General features: G+C 35.0%; 1 protein-coding gene across 1 annotated transcript in view; it reads left to right on the top strand.

Moving 5' to 3' along the window:
• The window catches only part of Bend6 (BEN domain containing 6), a 29,162-nt gene extending 14,662 nt beyond the window's left edge, over positions 1-14,500 (top strand). The window contains exons 3-5 of the mRNA XM_077802188.1: positions 11,581-11,801; positions 13,170-13,362; positions 14,373-14,500. Coding sequence (XP_077658314.1) covers positions 11,581-11,801; positions 13,170-13,362; positions 14,373-14,500 — 542 coding nt within the window. The remainder of the gene's footprint in view (positions 1-11,580; positions 11,802-13,169; positions 13,363-14,372) is intronic.
• The last annotated feature ends 10,890 nt before the right edge of the window (positions 14,501-25,390 follow it).

Raw genomic sequence — 25,390 nt, 5'->3', positions numbered from 1 at the left:
GGAAAATGAATGAAGAAACAAATATTTTTGTTTTCTTTCTTTTACATGGGGACTCTTTATAACTGATACATCCCAGATCTTTTCATTTTATTTTGAGACAGAGTCTCACTAAGTTCCCAACACTGACCTTGAACTCATGATCCTGCTGCCTCAACCTCCTGAGTAGCTGGGATTACAGGCATGGCCACTATGCCCAGCTAAGATTCCTGCTTTCATTGACCTTATGTTCGTGTGTGTGTGTGTGTGTGTAAGGGGGAGATAATTTAAAAAACATAAAAAATAATAATGAAGTAAATTATATAATAAGTTCATTTCATATAATTATATAATATGTTCAGTCTCTGAGAGAAGATTGTGTACTAGTTATCTTGTTTGCAATAATGTTCCCAATAACTTTGAACTAGAATCAAGGCTACTTCTTTTGTTTATGAAGCCTACTAAGAAAAAATGTCAGCATATATACATGTTATTGTTCTGTTCTATACAGTCTAAATGGGAAATGAGTGTGTGCTAAACAGTTGAAACATAGTCTTGTGGATGAGAACTGATAAGCTCAATATGTGAAAGAAAGTGAGTGATATTATTTATCACATAAGAGGGTATTAAGTTGTTGTTATTTATCAAAAATGAATGTACACCTAGGAAACACAAAAAATCAGCCAAAACCACAACTCTTGTAACTAATAAGATTTCAGTTAAGAATCAAAAAACAGTATGTTTTGGGCTGGGGATGTAGCTCAGTGGTAAAGCACTAGCCTAATGTGCATGAGGTCCCATGTTCAATCCCTAGCACTGAAACAAAACAAAAACAGAAAGCAGGAAGTTTTGTTCAGCTTCATTTAAATATGATGGGAAGTTTAAGTTAAATATGTTTGAATTTCCCTCCTGCCTTGAAACCCCTTTCAAAAAATATATTGAAGACATGCAAAAGCACATGAACCAGGAGAACTCAAGAGAAGATCATAACAAATTTTTTTAAATGCCAATAAAATTTCAGAAGCTGAAAAGTAGATGGATAAATGGTAACTGACTTTATGTGGGAAAAAAACTGAACTTTTAGGTCTGTGGTGTGGGGACAGGAGAAAGGTAGAGAAATTACAAAGAAATAATCCAAAGCATACCACAGAACTACAAAAAGCTGCAGAAATTATATCTGTGAAAAGGCTTATGGTAGTGTGAAAATGAGGGGAAACATTGAAAAACCTACATAAACACCCTTTCAGACCATAAATCCACAAGCACATCCTTCCACTGTAGCCTTCAACTATCACTTCTTCACTGTATCAAAAACCAAAGATTTTCTCTCAGGAGACGTTGAACCAAAGCTGTGAACTCAGGGACAATGGAGAGTTGGAAAAGGGGATGTGATTATTTGAGAAAATCCGTGTTTTAAGAAGGCCGGTAGCAGAATAAAACTCCACTAAGAAAAAAAAAAAGATTGCATCCACGAAACGAGAGGAGGGTACTTCTAAAAAAGAATATTCAGAAAGCAAGGTGGTGGGGGGGAAACCTAGAAATTCAATAGAATTGTCTGGAAGTTAAAGTTAAAAACATGTTTTAGATATTAGAGCAAGAAGACAAAGGAAAATATAAAAGATTAGAAAAATAGTCCAAGAATCCTAACATCCAAAGAGAAAAGGTTCTAAAAGAGAACAGAGGGAGAAGATACTTTTAAGAAACCAAGCCAGGTGTAGTGTTTCATGCCTGTAATCTCAGCTACTCAGGAGAATCTCAAGTTCTAGGCCAGCCTGGGCAATTTAGCAAGACCCTGTCTCAAAATAGGGGTGGGGTGTAACTCAGTGAAGGAGCACTTGCTCAGCATGTAGCAGGCCCTGGGTTCAATCCGTAGTACCAAAAAACCAACACCAAAACCAAAAAACCCACAATACAATAAACTAAAGAGCACAAATTTCTAGGTCAAAAGATAGCACCAAAGGAAGGAACAGAGAAAGAGAGGAAGAAAGGGGGAAATACTGGGGACTGGATTAGAGCAAAATATGTTCCATGCTTTTATAATTATATCAAAACAAATCTTAATGTTATATATAACTAAAAAAAGAACCAATAAAAAAGATGCCACTAGAAATGCAGATAAGTTTATTTGCTAAGTGTTTAAAACATTTTTCTAAAATTTTACAGTGCATACTTAAGGTATGCAATGACATTTTGCAGGTACATAGTGAAATGATTAAAATAGTCCAGCTAATTAACATATCCATCATCTCACATAGGTACAAAAATGTGGCAAGAGCTTAGCCTGAAAACAATAATTTGAGACTGGAAGACAATATAATCACCTTAGTTTCAGATAAATGTTTCATTATTTTCTCATAATAAATTATACTTTTGGTTGGAAATAATGATTAGAGAGTAAAACTGTTAATGATTTTAACTATGCTGAATTGACTTTATTTATAGATTTAAGTAAAACTTTCATAAAATAAAATAATCAAGATTCCACTAAAATCCCAACCTAACAGAGGAAAATGGACTCGCTCTAAAGCATAACATTGTGAAATTTCAGAACAGCAAAAGCAAAGAAGAGCTCCCAAGGCTTTCGGAGAGAACAAGCATGTCACAAACCAAGGACTGGGAATCTGAATGGCACTGGACTTTGTAATAGCAAAACTGGAAGCTCCAAGATAATTAAGCAATGCCTTCAAAATTCTGAAAGGAGATATTTAAACCTAGAATTCTAACCCAGTGTAATTACTGACTGAATGTCAAAGAAGGGTAATCATATTTTCACACTTAACAAAACCTCAAAAATGTGCTTCCCATGATTTCTTTTATAGAATCTAAAAATACAGATTGTGCTTCTCCAAAATGAGAGAACAAACCTATAAAGAGAAAGACAGTTACCAGAAAACGGGTGATCCATTTCAGGAGAGACACAGGGAAGGCCCAGGATGACAAGCATACAGCTAACCCAGGTATAGAGGGTTCCAGGAGCAAGATTTCCAAGAAAAAATGGATGACATGATGAATCCAAACACATCACCAGGATATTGATGGGGACTTATGAGATGTGTTAGTGAAAGAAGCAAAAAAAAATATTAAACAAACTATTAACATAAGACAATTATTGACTTCAGGGCAAAACATTTATAAAGAAAAGGAATTGTGAATGATATTTACATTACTATAATAACATAAGTGCAATATTGGTTGAACTAGCAATCCTATTATAATATTCAAGGATGATGGAAAAGGAGAAAAGTGTGGGTATGTTTGCATGTTAGTACTGTGCCTGTGGGGTTTTGGGTGTTTTTTTGTTTGTTTGTTTGTTTAGGTTTTTTTATTGGTTGTTCAAAACATTACAAAGCTCATGACATATCATCTTTCACACATTTGATTCAAGTGAGTTATGAACTCCCATTTTTACCCCAAATACAAATTGTAGAATCACATCAGTTACACATTCACAATTTTTACATAATGCCATATTAGTGACTGTTGTATTCTGCTGCCTTTCCTATCCCCTACTATCCCCCCTCCCCTCCCCTCCCATCTTCCCTCTCTACCTCATCTGCTGTTGTTCAATTCTCTCCCTTGTTCCCCCCCTTTCACCTCACAACCTCTTATATGTAATTTTGTGTAACATTGAGGGTCTCCTACCATTTCCATATGCTTTCCCTTCTCTCTCCCTTTCTCTCCCCCCACTCGTCTCTGTTTAATGTTAATCTTTTCCTCATGCTCTTCCTCCCTGTTCTGTTTTTAGTTGCTCTCTTTATATCAAAGAAGACATTTGGCATTTGTTTTTAAGGATTGGCTAGCTTTGCTTAGCATAATCTGTTCTAATGCCATCCATTTCCCTGCAAATTCTATGATTTTGTCATTTTTTAGTGCTGCGTAATACTCCATTGTGTATAGATGCCAGATTTTTTTTTTATCCATTCATCTATTGAAGGGCATCTAGGTTGGTTCCACAGTCTAGCTATTGTGAATTGTGCCTCTATGATCATTGATGTGGCAGTATCCCTATAGTACGCTCTTTTAAGATCCTCAGGGAATAGTCCGAGAAGGGCAATAGCTGGGTCAAATGGTGGATCCATTCCCAGCTTTCCCAGGAATCTCCATACTTCTTTCCAAATTGGCCTCACCAATTTGCAGTCCCACCAGCAGTGTACAAGTGTACCCTTTTCCCCACATCCTTGCCAACACTTATTGTTGTTTGACTTCATAATGGCTGCCAATCTTACTGGAGTGAGATGGTATCTTAGGGTGGTTTTGATTTGCATTTCTCTGATTGCTAGAGATGGTGAGCATTTTTTCATGTACTTGTTGATTGATTGTATGTCCTCTGTGAAGTGTCTGTTCTTTTGCTTATGTTTGTTGGAGGGTTTTGTGGGTTTTTTGTTTGTTTGTTTGTTTTTGTTTTGTTTTGTAGATAATAGCGAAATCAAAGAAGAGCTACCTTGTCATATTACATAGCTGAAAGTCAGCAAATAATTTTCTGAATCTGAAAAAAATGAGAAATAGTTGTATATGCATATTATTATTTAAGACAATGAAGGGGCAAATACCAGAAAAAAGGGTAAATTAATGGGAAGTGAAGGTGTCTAGGAGTGAAAATCATGAATGGCGAGTGATAAGGCAGAGGACCATTGCTCTTATAAGCCTATTTTTATTTTAAAAGTAACAAATCCTTGATACATAAAAGATGTCCAATATCTAGTATCTACCGTTTAAAAAAAAATCAGTAATTTCCTTATATATCAGAAATTATCAGCTATTTTCCTAAAAGAAGGAAAAGAAAATATATTCACATTAATTACAAACAACTATAAAATATTGACTAATTACCCTAGCAAGAAATGTGTGGGAATCTGTGAAGAAAAATGTAAAAACTGAGAAATGAAGAAACCTAAATAAATGGAGAGACATGTCACATTTATAGGTGGGAAGAAAAGTTTCCAGCTCATCCCAAAATAACTACTAGTTTGAATGCAGTCACAATCAAAATACCAGTGGCTTTTTTTGGTTCTGTATTTTTTTAAATCAAATCCATTCTTTTTTTAAAATATTTTTTTCGTTGTAGTTGGACACAACATCTTTATTCTATTTATTTTTATGTGGTGTTGAGATAGAACCCAGAGCCTCACACATGCTAGGCGAATGCTCTACCGCTGAGCTACAGCCCCAGCCCCTTCTGTCTTTTAATAATTGACAAATTTTATTCTAAAGTTAAACTGAGCTGAGCACAATGACACACACCTGTAATTCCAGGCCCTGGGAGGCTAAGACAGGAATATGGCAAGCTCAAGGCCAGCCTGCCAATTTAATGAGATCTTGTCTCAAAATATAAAGGGCTGGGGATGTTGCTCAATGGTAAGGTGCCCATGGATTCAATCTTCAGTACTGGAATGAATGAATAAATGAAGGAAGGAAGGAAGGAAGGAAGGAAGGAAGGAAGGAAGGAAGGAAGGAAGGAAGGAAGGAAGGAAGGAAGGAAGGAAGGAAGAAAGAAAGAAAGAAAGTTAATCTGAAGGAATAAACAGGCAAGATCAATTATGAACATTCTAAGAAAAAAGTACGAGTACAAAATGTGTCCATATTAAATTGTATAATAAGTAAATCTTATACAGTACTTGCTAGGTACCAGACTGTTCTGAGTCTTATCTGTCACCCTTGTGAGTAGTTTTAGTACTTCTATTTTAGAGATTAAGAAATTGAGAAATAGAGGAGTTAAATAGCTTGCCAAGGTTACAGAGCTAGTAGTGGGCGGAGCCTATTATCCAATGATTTAAAGTCCAAGAGTTAGCAGATCTATGGAGAAGAATGCATATCCCCCCCAACAGAACCCAATATATGATAAAAGTCCTAGAGGCAACATGACACAGAGATAAATACTATGGATTTGGGAGGCAGCATGTAGGTTCAAGCCCTAGCCCTACCACACACTGACCGCTGCTGTGTAAGTTGTTCAACAGCTCTGTGCCATTTTAGAGTGTCCTCATCTCTGAAATTTGTCACCTGGAGAGAGGTTAATCATTCAGAATGGAGTTAAGGACATAGAGAGTACTTTATAAAAATTTGCTACTATTATGTTTGCTATCACAAGTCAGCAAAGCCACCTTCCTGGGTATGTGAATCATGTAGTCACACAGGGCCCTGCTTTTACTGGTCTAAGGTTTTATTGTCATCCTCTTAAAATTCTTAAGAAGTTTTGGGGCTGGGTTGTGGCTAAGTGGTGCTTATCATGTGTGAGGCACTGGGTTCAATTCTCAGTACCATATATAAACAAATAAATTAATAAAGGTTCATCAATAACTAATAAAAAAATTTTAAAAAGTTCTTAAGAAGTTTTGGGCTCTGCATATTCATGTTGCACTGGATCCTGCAAATGTAGCTATATAGTGAGCCCTGCAAGTCAATGAGGAAAATCATTGATTATTCAGCAAATGGTGTTGGAAAAACTGATATTCCAAGTTAGGTTCTCATTTTGCACCAAGTAGCACATGAAAACATGCCTATGCAGTTTAAATAAAAACTACACATTCTGAATTTGAATGGGAAGTATTTGTTTGAAGAGTTGATGAACTTTGTCTTTAAAAATGTAACATCATATATTTCCTAATACTATTCACTAAATAGGACTAGAAACAAGAACTCAATAGCAAAGGACATTTCTAGCACCTGGATGTAGTCTTATAGCATTATTCCCCACTAAAAGAAACTCAAGATCCTTGAAGAAAAGGCTGATTTGATATCTGCACATGGAATACACCACATGAGCCTTGTCAGGGGCTTTGAACAGTAAATAGGAACATCTTGCCATACCAGTGAGGAAGTATAGCAAAGACTGTGATTGTGTCAACTAGAAGAGCTTCCTACTAACTAAAGAAGTGCAGATTGAGCATCAAAAAGAATAAAAACCACACTAATTAGAACAAATGTAAAAATTAAAATAAAATAAAAAAGAATGATAATCACAATAGATAGAAACATATTGTACATGTTTAAGCGAATGAGTTCATAATCTAATAGTCATCTGAAAAAAGCGTCTAATTACTTTGAAAACTGGCAAAACAGACCCCCCAAAATGATGCATTTATCCTGTCATTACTATATGAAACTCTGAGTGACCAAATAGTTGGTAAGAGGGAGCTTCCCTTTCTAAAAGAATTTCAGCTAATTAGCAAAAAATAAAATAATTAGAATATCACCATTAGGGGACCTCTTATGACATAATGAACCTAAACAGTGATCATCGTGGCTTATAATATCATAAAAGAGCTAACCACGCATTAAATGCAACCTGATGGAAATGAAAGTACTACTTGAATCTGATAAGACTTCAGATCTAACTATTAATCTACATCAAATACAAAGAACAGAAGAATATGTTAAATGCCTACTTAGCCGTAAAATCAGCAAAATCCAGACCAATTGAAATCCTCCAAACAAATGACTCAGTTTTTTAAACTAATAAATTGCAAGGGAGAAAACTAGGAGAGAGAGAGGAAACCTATAGTTCCTATGAAACAGCAAATAATTGTAATAACACAGTCTTTATTGGGTCCTGATTCAAACTGTTAAAAAACAAAAACAAAACCAACTTGGCAAAGAAATTTAAACATTGACCAGGTTTTTTTAAAGAATTATTTTTAATTATTTCTTACTTTGACAGTGGTGTTACAGTTATTTTTTTAATTTTTCACCTTTTAGAAATACATACTTATAAATGGAATGAATGTCTATAGATACTAATATTTACAAATAAAATGAGATGATGTGTGTGACTCGAATCAAATAATCTTGGGAAGAAAGTAGTTGGGAAAATAGAACAAGATTGGCCTTACTTGAGCAGAAACTAGGGTATTTTACCATTTTTTTGTCTGTGTTTAAATTTTTCCATTAAAAGTTTAAAATATATATGTGAGGAGAAAACATTTCTAAAAATATGTTACAATTATTCAATATATGAATGAATATTTGAATAATTTTCAAGCATAAAATAAAATGACAATATACTAAGAAAATACCACTACTTTTAACTAGAATAAAGACTCAAACGGGGCGTGTGCACACACATTTATTTATTTAATTTTAAAGGCAGGGTCTCCCTATGTTGCCCAGCCAGGCTTCATAATCTTGGGCTTAAGGGATCTTCCTGCCTCAGACTCCAAGTGATTGGGACTACGGAGGTGCACACTGTCACACTAGGCTTTTGTGTATGCTTTTAAAATATGATAACATTAAGAGAGAAACATTCTGAGAAAGGTAATCACAATTTAATACAAATAAAAGATTAGGATGCTAATATACAAATAATGCTTACATACAAATAATTAAGTTGGTGATATACAAAGGAGTTAACAGCAATAACTTATACATTGTACACTAGGCAGTCTTGTAAGCATTTTACATAGGCCATGTAAGTTTTTAAAAAACAGAAAAAAGTACTGGTGCTAATAGTCTCATGGGTAATTCTTAAAAGAAATTCAAACACTCAAAAAAAACCCAAATAAATATATATTTAACTTCACAATAATTAAATAATCACAACTTAAATTGTACTAAGACTTTAACCTCTCAAAAAATGAAGATTATTGTTAATGACTAAAGCTTGTTGTAAGTGGTACAATGTCTTACATTTTTAATGGAAATGTAAATCATAAAAAGTCTTTCTGGAGAGAATTTAGTAACTAAATGAATCTTGAAAACATTTATACCTCTTGACCCTAATATAATGCTTTGAGAAATGTCTAGAATTGACATGATCAGAGATGCACATGAAGATGTATGTGCTAGAAGGCTGGTCAGAGTTTTGTTTGTAATAAAATAAATTGGAGGGCTGGGGATGTGGGTCAAGCGGTGGTGCAGCTTGCCTGGCATGCTTGCGGCCCAGGTTCCATCCTCCGCACCACGTACAAACAAAGATGTTGTGTCCGCCAATAACTAAAAAATAAATATTAAAATTTTCTCTCTCTCTCTCTCTCTCTCTCTCTCTCTCTCTCTCTCTCTCTCACCTCTCTCTTAAAAAGAAAATTGGAAGCAACCTAAACTCTAAGAAGAAAAAAATGGAGCATTTAAGTAAATTATACAACATTGATATCTTAGAATATTAGGGAACAATTAAAATTATGTATCAATGGTAAATAATTAATCAATAGATGATTAGATACATTTGTTGCACAGTATTAATTGTGAAGTAATGGAATATAGTCATTGACAAAAAGGAATTAATTACTTATTCATACAACAACCAAAATAAATCTTCAAGTATTAAACCAAATTCCCTTTTTGTCTTGACATTATAGCTTTAGTCTTCTTTCAGTTCTTCAAATACAGATCTTGCATTTTCTGTGCCTATAATGACCTTCCCTCAGTCTCTTCAGCTCTTTAATTCCTATTGGGTCTTTAGCTCTCAGATCAATGCCTCTTCTTTGTGTAACTTCAGAATTATAATTTTTATTTCTTTGCATGTACAAGTTAGTCAAATTGCAAGGTCAAGGGCACTATCCTCCAGACTGCCAAATCTGTCCAAGACTTCTGTCACCAAGTACAAAACTTGGGGATTTCCTAATACCACCCTCATATTTAATAATTTGATAGAAAAAATTCATAGAACTCACTGAAGCCTATTTAAAGTCATGATTGTATTACAAAGTAAGGACACAAATTAGAATATGAGGAGGGTAGAATCTAGGAGGTTTTTAAATATGGAGTTCTGTTGTCCTCAGGAAGTCTTACCCTTCTGGATCTATGTGTGACCATAAGCAGACAGTAATGCTCCTTCAGGAAGCTCATTGGAGTTCTGATATCCAGAGTTTTGAATGAGGCTTCATATGGGCATGACTGATTGATTGTCCATATGCTTGAATTCAGTCTCTAAATTATATGGTGGATCTTTCTAGATTTCTAGTTGTGGTCACCTTCCACCCTCTGGATATTGGGTACAAAAGACCTTACTCTGAATTACCTTATTAGCATAAACTACCAGGTGTGGTCCCAGGTGCTCACCATGATTAACAAAGATAAATCTATCCTTCAGGAAACCCCAAAGGGTTTAGAAGTTACCATCTAGGAGTTGGCACAAAGGCCAGACCCTCTTTGAGCAAGACAAAATTCTTACTGTACTGCATGGCTATGTGAATAATGTCCTCCCCTTCACCCCACTCCACCATATTTAGTAGAGTTGCCTATGAATATAGTACAAGATGGATTAATTTTGATTTGTCATAAATTATTCTAAAGAGTATAGCTCAATAATATGCTTAAGAAAAATACATAAGAAAGGAGAGAAAGAGAGAGAGAGAGAGAGAAGAGAGAAAGATTATCCACCATATTCTGAGCTCCAAAAGGGCAAGGGTCACATCTGGTTTTGCTCCCAGTTTTTTCCCCTAGCACCTCACATACTGGTTGGCAAATATTGAGAGTCTGTAAAACATGGATGTGGGTACTGACAGTCTGAATCTGGCTCTTCTGGACAAGTTACTTATCCTCTAATTGACCTCTTCTGCAATGAGGGTTGATTGAGTGAACATCACAGAAATTCTCAGAATAGTTTGTGGCACAGAGAAAAAGTTAGAGAAATATTTAATATTATTAAATGCTCAATAAATAAACACTGATTGAATAAGTGTCTGGCACCATAAGAGATGCTTAGTGAATATTTATTGAAAGAATAAGAAACTATAAATTCTTCTTTAGTAGAGTTGCCTATTCATATAGTACAAGATGTATTAATTTTGATTTGTCATAAATTATTCTAAAGAGTATAGCTCAATAATATGCTTAAGAAAAATACATAAGAAAGGAGAGAGAGAGAGAGAGAGAGAGAGAGAGAGAGAGAGAGAGAAAGAGAAAGATTATTTCAGTTTGTTTCAGAGTCTCTTTCACTTCTCCAGCAAGCAGTGCCCTTGACATTTGATTGAGGAATATAATTAGACAGGGTTCAAGATCTCTTGTTATTTGTCCTTAGGAAACAAACTAGATATAACAACAGAGAAGACCATTTTACATGGAAGCATGAAAACTTTGAATGTGTAAGTTTCCAATAACAAACAAAAAGGGACAAAGTGAATATTCAGTTGATTAGCAAAATTCGTCTTTAATACATGACAACATAGATTTGAATTGCAGCAGTGTATTTTTATTAATTTGATAGAATTTGACCGTGGTGGTGGACCATACACAAAGGTTGTGGACAATTTATTTGAATCTGTAAGAATTTGTTGATTTTATCTTGGCATTTAAACTGGCCTAGTGTGAGCTTCCAGAAGGTGATTGATAATAGAATCAGACACGTCTCCAAATGACAGATTCAACACCTTCAAATATAGAAAAAAAGAATCAACTTTTTAAGTATCAACTTTTTAGCTTCAAAGTAATACATATACACTTAAATACAATGACCAAATGTTTTAAAATTGATTTATTATTAAACAATTATCAAGTTATTTAATAATAAAAAATCAATGTTTCACCCTCCCCACTATGTTTATTTACCAAAGGTAGAAAATATTGACAATTTATTCCTCATAGTTTTGTGCACATATACAGAATAAAAATATGTAAATATGCACCCTTATGAACATGTTTGTAAAATGCTACTTTCTCTTGCCATTCCAGTGTTACCACAAGCAGTCACCCAGTTTGAAGAATTGGTTAGCATGGCGGAAACCTTGCTTAAGGGTGGAGGGACCATGTCCACATCTGCGTCCACTCTCTGGAGAGCAACAAATAATTCCTCACCAGATTCATTTGCCTCAACAGGCAGTAATTCCAATTCTAATTCTAGTTCACCAGTTTCCTTGAAGGCTGAGGAGGAGCATCATCCTGAAGAGAAGCAGGTCAGTTGGAATACTTGCCCTATCGTTCTCTGGAAAATAGTTAAATGCAAAAATTAAAATAAAGGCAGAAATTATCATTGTTGTGTCAGATAAGTTTTTAGGTAAGTTTAGGACATAACCTTAATATTATTATTATATTGAACTATTTTATCTATGCAATGAAAATTAATTTCTGAAAGCAAATACCCAGTGTAAAAGACTAAAGACAAATTGTAGAAAAATGATCAAGTTTTTAAGCTATTACATTCTAAAACCAATAACTGGAGGATACTTAGGCATCAACAGTTATAAAATTTTATATAATTGAGAGGATAAATTTCAGCCTCTGTGCACTGGAGGATCACAATTCCTTTTTTATTTTTTTGCAATTTCTCTTAATGAAAAATCAGAAACCAAAAAAGATAAGGTTTTGTTAAAATCTCAGATCAGTCTTGGAAATTATGCCTTCAAAGGGGATAATGAAATATTAACAATCTAACATTCAGAATATTTGAGTCATAGTATACCAATTTCCTATTGCTATGTAACAGATTACCACAATTTAGTGACTTCAAATAACATAAATTTAGTATCTCATATTTTTGTAGGTCCAAAATCTGGAACAGGCTTCACTGAACTAAAATCAGAGGTCAGCAGGAACATTCCTGAAGACTGTAAAGGAGAATCTGTTTCCTGTTCATTTGTGTTGCAGGACTTAGTTTCTTGTATGTAGAACTGAATTTCCCATTTTCTTGCTGGCTCTAAACTAAAGGCCATTCCCATAGCTAGAGGCAATCACAACCCTTGGGGTCATGGCCCACTTCTCCTGCCTACAGAGCCAGCCATGACACATAAGTCTCTCTTTCTATCTTTCCTCCTTTTTGTGTCTCTCTTTTCTGACCCACTCTTCTGCCTCCCTCTTCTGTTTTTAAGTACGTGTATGAGTAGATTAAGCTCACACGAGCAATCCAGGATAATTTCCCATCTCAAAGTACTTACCTTTAATCTCATTTTACAAAATTTCTTTTGTACTGTGAGGTAATATAGTCACAGTACAGGGATTAGGCTGTGATCTTCAGAGACCATTATTCTGCTTACCACACTTGGTATGTAGTGCTGAGGATAGGATTGATCCTTGAAGCACCAAATCTAGATTACATGACAAGAATTTACATGAACCCTGGAACAAATATCTCATAAATACTGAGAATTATCTCAAAGATAACATTAAGCTTTAACCCCTGAAGTGTAAAGCATATATTAAAGTATAATATGTCACCTTAAATAATGTTGATATTGTTTGCTGGCACATCTTAATTAGTAATATATTTCTCCAGATACCATTTTTCTTTTTCTAACTTCAACTATTTCATTTTCTTACTTTTTTAGTTCAAGATTGAAAAATGGCAGATTGCCCGTTGTAATAAGAGCAAGCCTCAGAAGTTTATTAATGATTTAATGCAAGTACTTTACACAAACGAATACATGGCCACACATAGCCTGACAGGGGCAAAATCGTCTACTTCAAGGGACAAAGCCGTAAAACCAGCTATGAATCAGAATGAAGTTCAAGAAATAATAGGTGATAATATCATTACATTATATTGTCACACAAATTTGAAATTGTGTTACCATTCAAGGTCAAGTTATTCTTTCATGGTCCTTTTTATTTTGTTTCAAATTTATTGCTCTATGAAAGAAAAATTTTAGAATAGTATAATGCTTTCATTAAACATGGAAAAATTTATGGAAAATTTTCATTAAAATGGTTATTAAAATAAAACTGAAGGTCATATGACCAAAAAGTTTGAATTAATAACATTTGTGGCTTTCAAAAATAAAAAAGTTTAAAATAAAATTTCAATAACAATTTCCATTTTTCTTTTTCTTGGTTATATCCTTCATCTTTTATTCTAGAAAGATGAAGGTTAATTTGACTATACTATTTGTGGTTTTTAAATTAATAAACCTTCTTACATATAATCATCTAGATTATTTTTTAAAAAAAGATTTTTTTTTTTTTTTGCAATCATCCAACAAATTTAGAGAGTCTCTGAATCCGAGTTCTATGTATGTCATTTCTTAGCTGGAAAAAGATAATTTGGAATCTAGTTGTTTCAACTGATGTTAGGAATGGATAAAAATAAATACCTAACATTATGGAGCAAAAAGATTTCAGGTTGGAAGTAAGGAGCAGGGTTATAGTTGAATGGTGCCATAGGAAGACAAAAGTATATTCTGCTTTTACAATATGGACCTTCTGGGGCTGGGGTTGTGGCCCAGTAGCAGAGTGCTTGCCTCGAACATGTGAGGCACTGGGTTCCATCCTCAGCACCACATAAAAAAAATAAATAAACAAAGATATTTGTGTCCATGTATAATTAAAAAAAAAAAACAGACAATATGGACCCTCCGTTATCTCTTGTTTTGTTTTGAAAACAAAATCATTTAAATATCTCATGGGAATTGGGGTACTTTTGTAAAATGGAGACAAAATTACAATGTAGGATGTTTAATGTTTTGCCTCAGTTTGTGCTTTAATATCCAAAAGTCTCATAAAGTGTTTTGGGGTGTTATTGTTGTCTTTTACAGGAGTAACAAAACAGTTATTTCCCAATACGGATGATGTTTCAATTAGGAGAATGATAGGGCAAAAACTAAACAACTGTACCAAGAAGCCAAGTTTAAGCAAAAATCTTAACTCTCAGGATATTAAGTAGATCTTTTGGTAAGTTTTTACATCTTCACAATCCTTTCAATGTGACAATAAAATGTGCTATTTTTATCTCTGAAACAGCATTTTCCAGATACTCCACTGGAGAGTACTCTTTTCCTCCTTCTCTTTTTTGCTTTCACACCATGAGGTAAGAGCTTGCTCCGCCACACGCCCTCACCACAAGCCCAAAGGCAACCAGACAAAAACATCATGGACTGAGACCCCCAAAACTGGGAGCCAAAATAAAGCTATTCTTTTCGTAAACTGATTATCTTGGATATTTGTTGTAATAAGAGAAAACTAACTAACATGCTCTTCATTATTTTGATGGGAAATATGTATGATCATGTTATTAATAGCTTCATTGAGGTATGTGTAGGTAACACACAAGAGTAAGATTCACACGTTTGGAAGATATCCCTTCTCCTGCCCCCCCACCCCCATTTTTGAAAATATTTTCAATTATAGATGGACACAACACCTTTATTTTGTTTATTCAGGTTTTTTTTTTTTTTTAATGTGGTGCTGGGGATCCGACCAGTGCCTCATGCATGTAGGCAAGGGCTCTACCACTGAGCCCCAGCCCCAGCCCTCCCCCTACTTTCTTTACTTCTCTTTGACTTCTATTTTGTCTGTTTTCTGACTAACTGGAGTCACCATCAACACTATTTTATTTGTCTTCATTTCTTCTGACCAGGTTTTAAGTGGGACATGGAGTTATATATGTAGTGCAGCAACTTCCTCCACCATCTACCCATTGCTGTCACTACCATCCTCCTCAAGGGTCCTTCATCTGTTTTGTTATACAAGTAAGGCCAGCTCCATTGAGAGCCAACAGGAGTCTCTCTTCCTTAAAAAAAAAATACTACTTACAATAACTGCAGTGAGATTCTTCCTGTTGGCTCACACATACTGGAGACTGACTTCACAAGTTATAAAAGATAAGGATATCTGGATCCTTTTTCTCCCCATGGGATTATAAATTTCAGTAGATTGTGAACCTCATAACTTTCCAATTATGAAATAATTTCGTAAATGTGCCCTAGAACTTCTCATTTTGACATGAGACAAGCCAGATATCCTGAATATATTCAGGGTAATATTCAGAAATGTGACCTTTCTGAATGCTATGAAACTAGAACTCCAACTCATGAAGCTATCTTTTGGAGCACATTATTATATTTCTGAATTCCATAAGTCATTTTAATATCCTAAGATCTGTCTTTTTTTAATATCTTAGACTACCAAGGATAGTAACAAAACACATATCTGACTTTATCAGCCAGCAGGGTATTGAAGAAATGAATATTAAAAGATTTTTATATCAGTTTTGCTTGTGCCTGCCAGTTATTAAGCCTCCTGACTATGGCATTTATTAAAATTGAAACAAAGGAAAAACCTTTTGCTTTGAACACAATATGTTCTTGTGCCTCTGGGCCTGAGCCTTGCTTTGTACTGACTGCTAGGTTACCTTGATTAGGAATGCATGTTTTGAATCAGAAGTGGAGATTAACATAAATGCAAATTCTGTTTAATTTGGCAGATATCTTTAACTTAAAGTATAGCTAAATTCAACTTATATCCAAAGGACTGAAGAAAATATGCTACTGGGAAAGACATGGTCACATACAACCTTAATTTTTAAGTGCTTGATGAATTAGGCAGACACAGCACCACCTACTGGACTACTACTGTATTTTTTCTTCCTTGGGTCATTGAACCCACAGGAACATAAGCGTGATACATTTATTCAGACAAACCATACTCTCACTCTGTCCTGTCACCAAAAAAATATTCCCTGGGAAAATGACTTTCCTAGTATTGGTATTAGAAAGGCAAGAGGTACTGAAAAATCATGCAAATCTCTACAAATTACTGTGCATCCAGAAGCCTAATGGTCCCCACCATGGTTCATATGGTAGACTGTGTCCATGTCCCAGGACTAAGCTCAGGTCCTTGTTGGTGACTTATTTATTTATTTTTAGAGAGAGAGAAAGAATATTTTTTTGTTGTAGATGGACACAACACAATGCCTTTATTTTTATGTGGTGCTGAGAATCGAACCTGGGTCTCACCCGTGCTAGGGGAGCACTCTACCACTGAGCCACAGTCCCAGCCCGGTTGTTGGTGATTTATGAATTGAAAGTCATTTTCTAGATAAGGTTCATTTCTGTTGGAGTAAGAGCTAAATTCTGTCCCTCTCAATTTAAAAGAGTCTATTCTCCTATTCCTGTGATTGCCCTCAATTTGCCTCAGCTCTCACTTGCCGAGAGCTTGAAGTTATCAATCTTTCTGGCCTTTCTCTATTTTTTTTTTTTACTTCTTTCTTATAAAAACTGAAGAAAAATTTATTTATAAGAATTACAGAATATTAGGCTACCACCTGTTTTTTTCAATAAACAATGACTTTTTTAATATTTATTTTTTGGTGTAGATGGACACAACACAATGCATTTTATTTTTATGTGGTGCTGAGGATCGAACCTGGGTCCTGCCCGTGCTAGGGGAGCACTCTAACTACTGCTGATCCACAACCCCAGCCCTACCACCTGTTTTTAAAAAATATTTTTTTAGTTATACATGGTCACAATATATTTGTTTATTTATTTTATGTGATGCTGAGGATGGAACCCAGTGCCTCATGTGTGCAAGGCAAGCGTTCTGCCACTGAGGCACAACCCCAACCCTAGGCTACTATCTCTTAACTCAACCTACGAAGTGATCAACAGCCTTCTCCTGAAATGTCCAAATTACCTCAATGTTGATCATCTCAACATACTATCACATATGCATATATTATTGCTTAGAGCTAATCTAACATAGTGGCACTCACATAGCAGGTAGGCAGGCTATTTTGCCCCTTTCCTTTCTCTCATCAGGGGATATTTGGAAGTGTCTTGAAGACTGTTCTGGTTGTCACAACTGGGTAATACTACTGGCATCTGGTGAACAGAAGTCAGGAAGAGTCAATTTTGCCATCTTGGGTCCAAAGGCAGTTTGGAGGCAAAATTCTTTCTTCCTCGTGGGACTTCGGTGGTTTCTCTTAAGCCCCTCTTAAGAGTAGGGAAGGCAATCTGCTTTGTTCAAATGACTGATATGTTAATCTCATCTAAAAATATCTTCAAAGCAACATCTAGGCTGCCATTTGACTAGACAATTTACACCATGGTTGACACATGAAATTAACCATCATTACTAATGTGTTAGGGAAGGAAAGTCAGGTTTGAAAGGCTGCTGCACCTTTTAATAACAGTGAACTTTGTAAAGTCACATGACTTCTCTAAACTTCAATTAAAACAGGGGTAATAGTACCATATATCTCAGATCCAGGACTTCTGGAACCTGAATCTGAATTGAATTTGCAGAGTCCTCTTTAAGGGAAGGAATACAAAGTATGAATACATAATTGGTTCCAGCTCCATATATTAATTTAGAAGAAAAATAAATCATGAAAACTATATTTTTAGGTGTTAACAAATTTCTCAGATATCACATATATATAATGTAGAGAAAATGACATCATATTTTTATTGGTTGTTCAAAACATTACAAAGCTCTTGACATATCATATTTTATACATTTGATTCAAGTGGCTTATGAACTCCCATTTTTACCCCGTATACAGATAGCAGAATCATATCGATTACACATCCACGTTTTTACATATTGCCATACTAGTGACTGTTGCATTCTACTATCCTTCCTATCCTCTACTATCCCCCTCCCCTCCCCTCCCATCTTCTCTCTCTATCCCATCTACTGTAATTCATTTCTCTCCCTTGATTTTTTTCCCTTTCCCCTCACATCCTCTTATATGTAATTTTGTATAACAATGAGGGTCTCCTTCCATTTCCATGCAATTTCCCTTCTCTCTCCCTTTCCCTCCCACCTCTCGTCCCTGTTTAATGTTAATCTTTTTCTCATGTTCTTCCTCCCTGCTCTGTTTTTAGTTGCTCTCATTATATCAAAGAAGACATTTGGCATTTGTTTTTTAGGGATTGGCTAGCTTCACTTAGCATAATCTGCTCTAATGCTATCCATTTCCCTGCAAATTCCATGATTTTGTCATTTTTTAGTGCTGAGTAATACTCCATTGTGTATAAATGCCACATTTTTAATCCATTCATCTATTGAAGGGCATCTAAGTTGGTTCCACAGTCTAGCTATTTTGATTTGTGCTGCTATGAACATGGATGTAGCAGTATCCCTATAGTACGCTCTTTTAAGGTCTTCAGGGAATAGTCCAAGAAGGGCAATAGCTGGGTCAAATGGTGGTTCCATTCCCAGCTTTCCCAGGAATCTCCATACTGCTTTCCAAATTGGCCGCACCAATTTGCAGTTCCACCAGCAATGTACAAGTGTACCCTTTTCCCCACATCCTCGCCAGCACTTGTTGTTGTTTGACTTCATAATGGCTGCCAATCTTACTGGAGTGAGATGGTATCTTAGGGTGGTTTTGATTTGCATTTCTCTGACTGCTAGAGATGGTGAGCATTTTTTCATGTACTTGTTGATTGATTGTATATCCTCCTCTGAGAAGTGTCTGTTCAGGTCGTTGGCCCATTTGTTGATTGGGTTATTTGTTTTCTTATTGCTTAATTTTTTGAGTTCTTTGTATACTCTGGATATTAGGGCTCTATCTGAAGTGTGAAGAGTAAAGATTTGTTCCCAGGATGTAGGCTCCCTATTTACCTCCCTTATTGTTTCTCTTGCTGAGAAAAAATTTTTTAGTTTGAGTTTGTTGATTCTTGTTTTTAACTCTTGTGCTGTGGGTGTCCTATTAAGGAATTTGGAGCCCTACCCCACAATAGGTAGATCGGAACCAACTTTTTCTTCTAACAGACACACAGTCTCTGATTTGATATCAAGCTCCTTGATCCATTTTGAGTTAACTTTTGTGCATGGTGAGAGAAAGGGATTCAGCTTCATTTTGTTGCATATGGATTTCCAGTTTTCCCAGCACCATTTGTTGAAGATGCTATCCTTCCTCCATTGCGTGCTTTTAGCCCCTTTATCGAATATAAGATAGTTGTAATTTTGTGGATTGGTTTCTGTGTCCTCTATTCTGTACCATTGGTCCACCCGCCTGTTTTGGTACCAGTACCATGCTGTTTTTGTTACTATTGCTCTGTAATACAGTTTGAAATCCGGTATTACTATACCTCCTGATTCACACTTCCTGCTTAGAATTGCTTTTGCTATTCTGGGTCTTTTATTTTTCCATATGAATTTCATGATTGCTTTATCTATTTATACAAGAAATGCCATTGGGATTTTGATTGGCATTGCATTGAACCTATAGAGAACTTTTGGTAATATCGCCATTTTGATGATGTTAGTTCTGCCTATCCATGAACAGGGTATATTTTTCCATCTTCTAAGATCTTCTTCTATTTCTCTCTTTAGGGTTCTGTAGTTTTCATTGTATAAATCTTTCACCTCTTTTGTTAGGTTGATTCCCAAGTATTTTTTTTTTGAGGATATTGTGAATGGGGTGGTTTTCCTCATTTCTGTTTCAGAAGTTTTGTTGCTGATATACAGGAATGCCTTTGATTTATGCATGTTGATTTTATATCCTGCCACTTTGCTGAATTCATTTATTAGCTCTAGTAGTTTCTTTGTAGACCCTTTTGGGTCTTCTAGGTATAGGATCATATCATCCGCAAATAGTGATAATTTAAGTTCTTCTTTTCCTATCTTAATGCCTTTAATTTCTTTTGTCTGTCTAATTGCTCTGGCCAGTGTTTCGAGAACTATATTGAATAGAAGTGGTGAGAGAGGGCATCCCTGTTTTGTTCCAGATTTTAGAGGGAATGCCTTCAGTTTTTCTCCATTTAGAATGATGCTAGCCTGAGGCTCAGCATATATAGCTTTTACAATGTTGAGGTAAGTTCCTGTGATTCCCTAGTTTTTCTAGTGTTTTGAACATAAAGGGATGCTGTACTTTGTTGAATGCTTTTTCTGCATCTATCGAGATGATCATATGGTTCTTATCTTTAAGTCTATTGATGTGGTGAATAACATTTATTGATTTCCGTATATTGAACCATCCTTGCATCCCAGGGATGAATCCTACTTGATCATGGTGCATGATCTTTTTGATGTTTTTGTATCCAATTTTCCAGAATTTTATTGAGGATTTCTGCATCTAAATTCATTAGGGATATTGGTCTGTAGTTTTCTTTCTTTGAGTTGTCTTTATCTGGTTTGGGAATCAGGGTGATATTGGCCTCATAGAATGAATTTGGAAGTTCTCCCTCTTTTTCTATCTCCTGAAATAGATTGTAGAGTATTGGTATTAGTTCTTCTTTAAAGTTCTTGTAAAACTCTGCTGTATATCCATCCGGTCCAGGGCTTTTCTTGGTTGGTAGTCTTTTGATGGCTTCTTCTATTTCCTCACTTGATATTGGTCTGTTTAGGTTGTTTATATCATCCTGACTCAATCTGGGTAGTTCATATGTCTTAAGGAATTTATCGATGCCTTCACTATCTTCTATTTTATTAGAGTATAGGGTTTCAAAATAATTTCTAATTATCTTCTGTATTTCTGAATTGTCTGTTGTGATGTTGCCTTTTTCATCCTGTAAGCTAGTAATTTGGGTTCTCTCTCTTCTTCTCTTTGTTAACATGGCTAGTGGTCTATCAATCTTACTTATTTTTTCAAAGAACCAACTTTTAGTTTTGTCAATTTTTTCGATTGTTTCTTTTGTTTCGATTTCATTGATTTCAGCTCTAATTTTAATTATTTCTTACCTTCTACTGTATTTGCTGCTGATTTGTTCTTCTTTTTCTAAGGCTTTGAGGTGTAGTGTGAGTTCATTTATTTGTTGGCTTTTCCTTCTTTTAAGGAATAAACTCCATGAAATGAATTTTCCTCTTAGTACTGCTTTCATAGTGTCCCAGAGATTTCGATATGTTGTGTCTGAGTTTTCATTTACCTCTAAGAATTTTTTAATTTCCTCTTTGATGTCTTCTGTAACCCTTTGTTCATTCAGTAGCATATTGTTTAATCTCCATGTGAATGACATCATATTAACAGCTGTACAATATCCTACTTTATTTAGTTGTGTACACACTGATTGCCTCTTCTTTTTTAAAATTTTTTTATAGTTTTAATTAGATAGCATGCCTTTATTTTATGTTTATTTTTATGTGGTGCTGTCTACACGAGCTAGGCAAGCACTCTGCCACTGAGCTACAGCCCAAGCCCTGCCTATTCTTTTATTGTCTCTGCATTTGATGAGAATCTTGTAATGGCATTTTCTGTAGGAGGAATAGAAAAAATTATTTAGACTATTCTCTAAATATTTTATGGAAATTTGCTTTCTATTTTTCTCTTTGACAATTTTATTTTACTGAGGTTTCTTTTACATTGTCAATTCTTTATTAGTAATATGTAATTTTTAGGATTGTTGTAAAATTTGGAGAAACTTTGCCAGGCATGGGGGCACACATCTCTTACCCCAGTGACTTAAGAGACTGAGCCAGGAGGACTGCAAGTTCAAAGCCAGCCCCAGCAACTTAATGAGGCCCTAAGTAACTTAGTGAGACCCTGTCTCCAAATAAATGGGGAGATGTGGCTCAGTGGTTAAGTGCCCCTGGGTTAAAAAAAAAAGGGGGGAACCTCTATTGAGTCTCTTTCATATCTAAATCAGAAGATGTCAGGTCTTTTCGGGTCTTCTCTGAATGCCTGCTCTTAAATGTTCTCTGAATTAGCCATATTCAGAATATTCCTAGAAGACATACCAAAGTGAGATGACCAACAAAAATGTTACTATATGTGGATGAAATTGCAAAGCACATAAAATACATACTGGTCAACCCTTTATTAATGGTCATTTATTTTATTAAGATCATAGAAATGGTTACTGCTGCCCCATAGTTACAATAAGAGGACAAATTATCACTAAGAGACAGTTGAAATGGAAAGAGCCAGCTGTCTAAACTGGTTGTGGTTGAAATATCTTATTTTTGCAAACTTAACAAAATACAGTCACGCGTCAGGTAATGTTGTTTCTGGTCAATATTCCCTGGGAAAATGACTTTCCTACTATTGGTATTAGCAAGGCAAGAGGTACTGAAAAATCATGCAAATGTCTACAAATTCCTGTGCATCCAGAAGCCTAGTGATGGACTGAATATACAACAGTGGTCCCTTAAGATTATAATGGAGCTGAAAATTTCATAGTGATGTTTTGGCCATCATAACACATCACCAATGTTTTTGTGGTGACATCAGTTTAAACAAACATATTTGGTTGCCGGTTATATAAAAACAAGATACATATAATTATGCACAGTGTATAATGCTTGGTGATAAGTAACTTATCAATTTCTTTACTTACTATATCACAGTATTTATAATTAGATGGCACTCTTTCTACTTATTAAAAAAAGTTTATCATAAAACAGTATGCAATATTATGACAGCAGTAGTCTCATTCACTCCCTTGATTGGATTGATTTCTCTTGTGCTAGATGTAGTCTAGTGTTGCTTTGTTCATCCTGGCCCTTGGGCAATAGGCTATACCACTTTTACACTATACAGCCTATGTGCATAGGCTCCACCATCTAGGTTTGTTTGAGTATGACAAAAATGTCTAACTATGCAGTTCTTAAATGACAGTGTGACTGTATATAAACACATAAAGATACTGATAGGGCCTCTTTTTTGAAGGTACCCAGGCAAGTAAGCTTTCTAAGTGTCATAGTAATTCTGCCTCTAACCTTGCTCATTTGATTCTTCTGTGTTTTGAATGAGGTAAAGCAGGTATGGAAAACTGCCAGACACTTAATAAGCAGTAAATAAGCATTATTGAACAATAACAGAATTGTGAATAATATTTTTAAGATGGTTGATTACTTTGCATATGGGGTGTAATTTTTGAAATTTACCTATTTTGGGGTCTTTTAAAATTTACTTAATAAAAAGTTTTTTAAAAGTCACTTCAGGGCTGGGGATATGGCTTAGTTGGTTAGAGTGCTTGCCTTGCATGCACAAGGCCCAGGGTTCAATCCTCAGCACCAACACCACCAAAAAAAAAAAAAAAAGTCTTTAAAAAAAAGTCACTTCAGATAAAAATTAATGTGAAATACTTTAACCATTTTCTGTGCTGAAATTTTATTGCACAAAATAAAATAATCGCTAATACACTTTACTAGTAATAGTTCTTATCAACAATTTGTATTTTTAAAAATATTTTTAGTTGTAGATAATACAATACCTTTGTTATTTAGTTTTTTTATGTGCTGCTGGGGAATGAATCCAGTGACTCACATGTGCTAGGCAAGCTCTCTACCACTGAGCCCCAGCCCCAGCCCAACAATCTGTATTTTAAACACAAATTTGTAATAGATATAAAAATAAATAATTCACACAATTCTTAAAGTACTATAAAGCCTGTAACATAAATTTTCCCTCTTTTTCTTTTTTTGAAATTTTCTTTTTTATAGGTATGACAGGTATCTGAAGCAAAGCACCTTCAGTTTTAAGACTAACATTGGACTAAAGAATTTGCAACCTCCCTGGCAGTGAGCATAGAGAGATATGTGCAGTGACAGGCTATAAGTCATCTGTAACATCGCTGGACTCTCCTGATGGAGTAAGAAGCTTGCTGAAGAAGCTGCATGTCAATTCCACCCTGAATACCAGTGATGCATCAAACCAGAGAAATTCTACCAGTCAAATAAGCATGCAGTATGGTTTCTTTGGAAATATGCATTTCCCTATTCCCAAATACTTCTCTGTACAGCTGAGCAGGATAGTCAGAGCTCTTACATTATCAACAAAACTTCAATCCCTCAGATCAGTCATTGTCCTAACAAAACATTGTATATTTATAATTACCAGTGACTCCCCATTATAGGTTTTGGATCTTTAGCATAAGCACATGTTTGGAAAAGTAAACAAAAATAATCAACATTCACAAAGAGGAGAATGGCAAAGTGAGCCTGCACTCTAGTAGCCTGTCAAACCAAGTAATAATGTTTCAGAAATAATATTAGTCTGTTATCTAAAAATGCATAAAAAAGGAATCTGGGGAAAACAAGAACAGCATTTTTAACAGTAAACTATTCTACCACACTCCTGAAAAACAAATGAGCCCAAGATTTTTTTTTGTGTGTGTGTGTATGTGTCAAAACAGTGTATCAATCTCCAATATAATCTTTGAGTTTGCTTAGCTGATATGCTTCTTTTTATTGTCCAAAATAAGCTAAGTACAGATGTCTAATATAAAACATCCATACCACCTAAAACATCCTATATAAGATATAACATCATATGTGTTTGATTCGTTATATTGCTACACTGCTTAGTTTTAACTGGTTTGTTTTCATGGTAGCAAAGGAAAAATTAATTGAAAAACATCAATATGGGTTTGATAATCACACAAAAAAGACAAGTGCCATTCTGTAAAAAATCAACAAAAGACAACATTCTTCAAGAGGCTTCTCACTTGATGTCAGGTTGTCACAGATGACCACTCTGCAAGGTATAGCTGTGCTTCTTCAGTGTACACAGTCATGTTTAAACTTGGAAAAGAGGATGCTACAATAGTTACAAAGTTCTGTATCATGGACCCAGGGAACATTCCATAAATGTTGCTTGATAACCATGTGGTTGTACAAAATAAAGTTCTTAAGAAAATGACTTACATAACATTTGCTACTTTTAATTAAACATAAATAAATCCTATTGAAAAGAGAAATGGCATTTTCTTATTTCTTTACTAATGTATAAAATTCAGAGAAATTTCTTTTTCTAAGCATATGGCCTCTTCAAGGAGGTATAACCTTTATAATTTGACTCTCTGGTTATGGTTTGTTTGTCTTGAGTCACACTATACAGGAGATATAGATAATGTCCAAGAAGGTAAATATATTTAATATTTTC

This window comes from Urocitellus parryii, chromosome 8 (assembly GCF_045843805.1).
Source record: "Urocitellus parryii isolate mUroPar1 chromosome 8, mUroPar1.hap1, whole genome shotgun sequence".
Lineage (NCBI taxonomy): Eukaryota > Metazoa > Chordata > Mammalia > Rodentia > Sciuridae > Urocitellus > Urocitellus parryii.
This window is presented reverse-complemented; position numbering and strand designations above follow the sequence as displayed.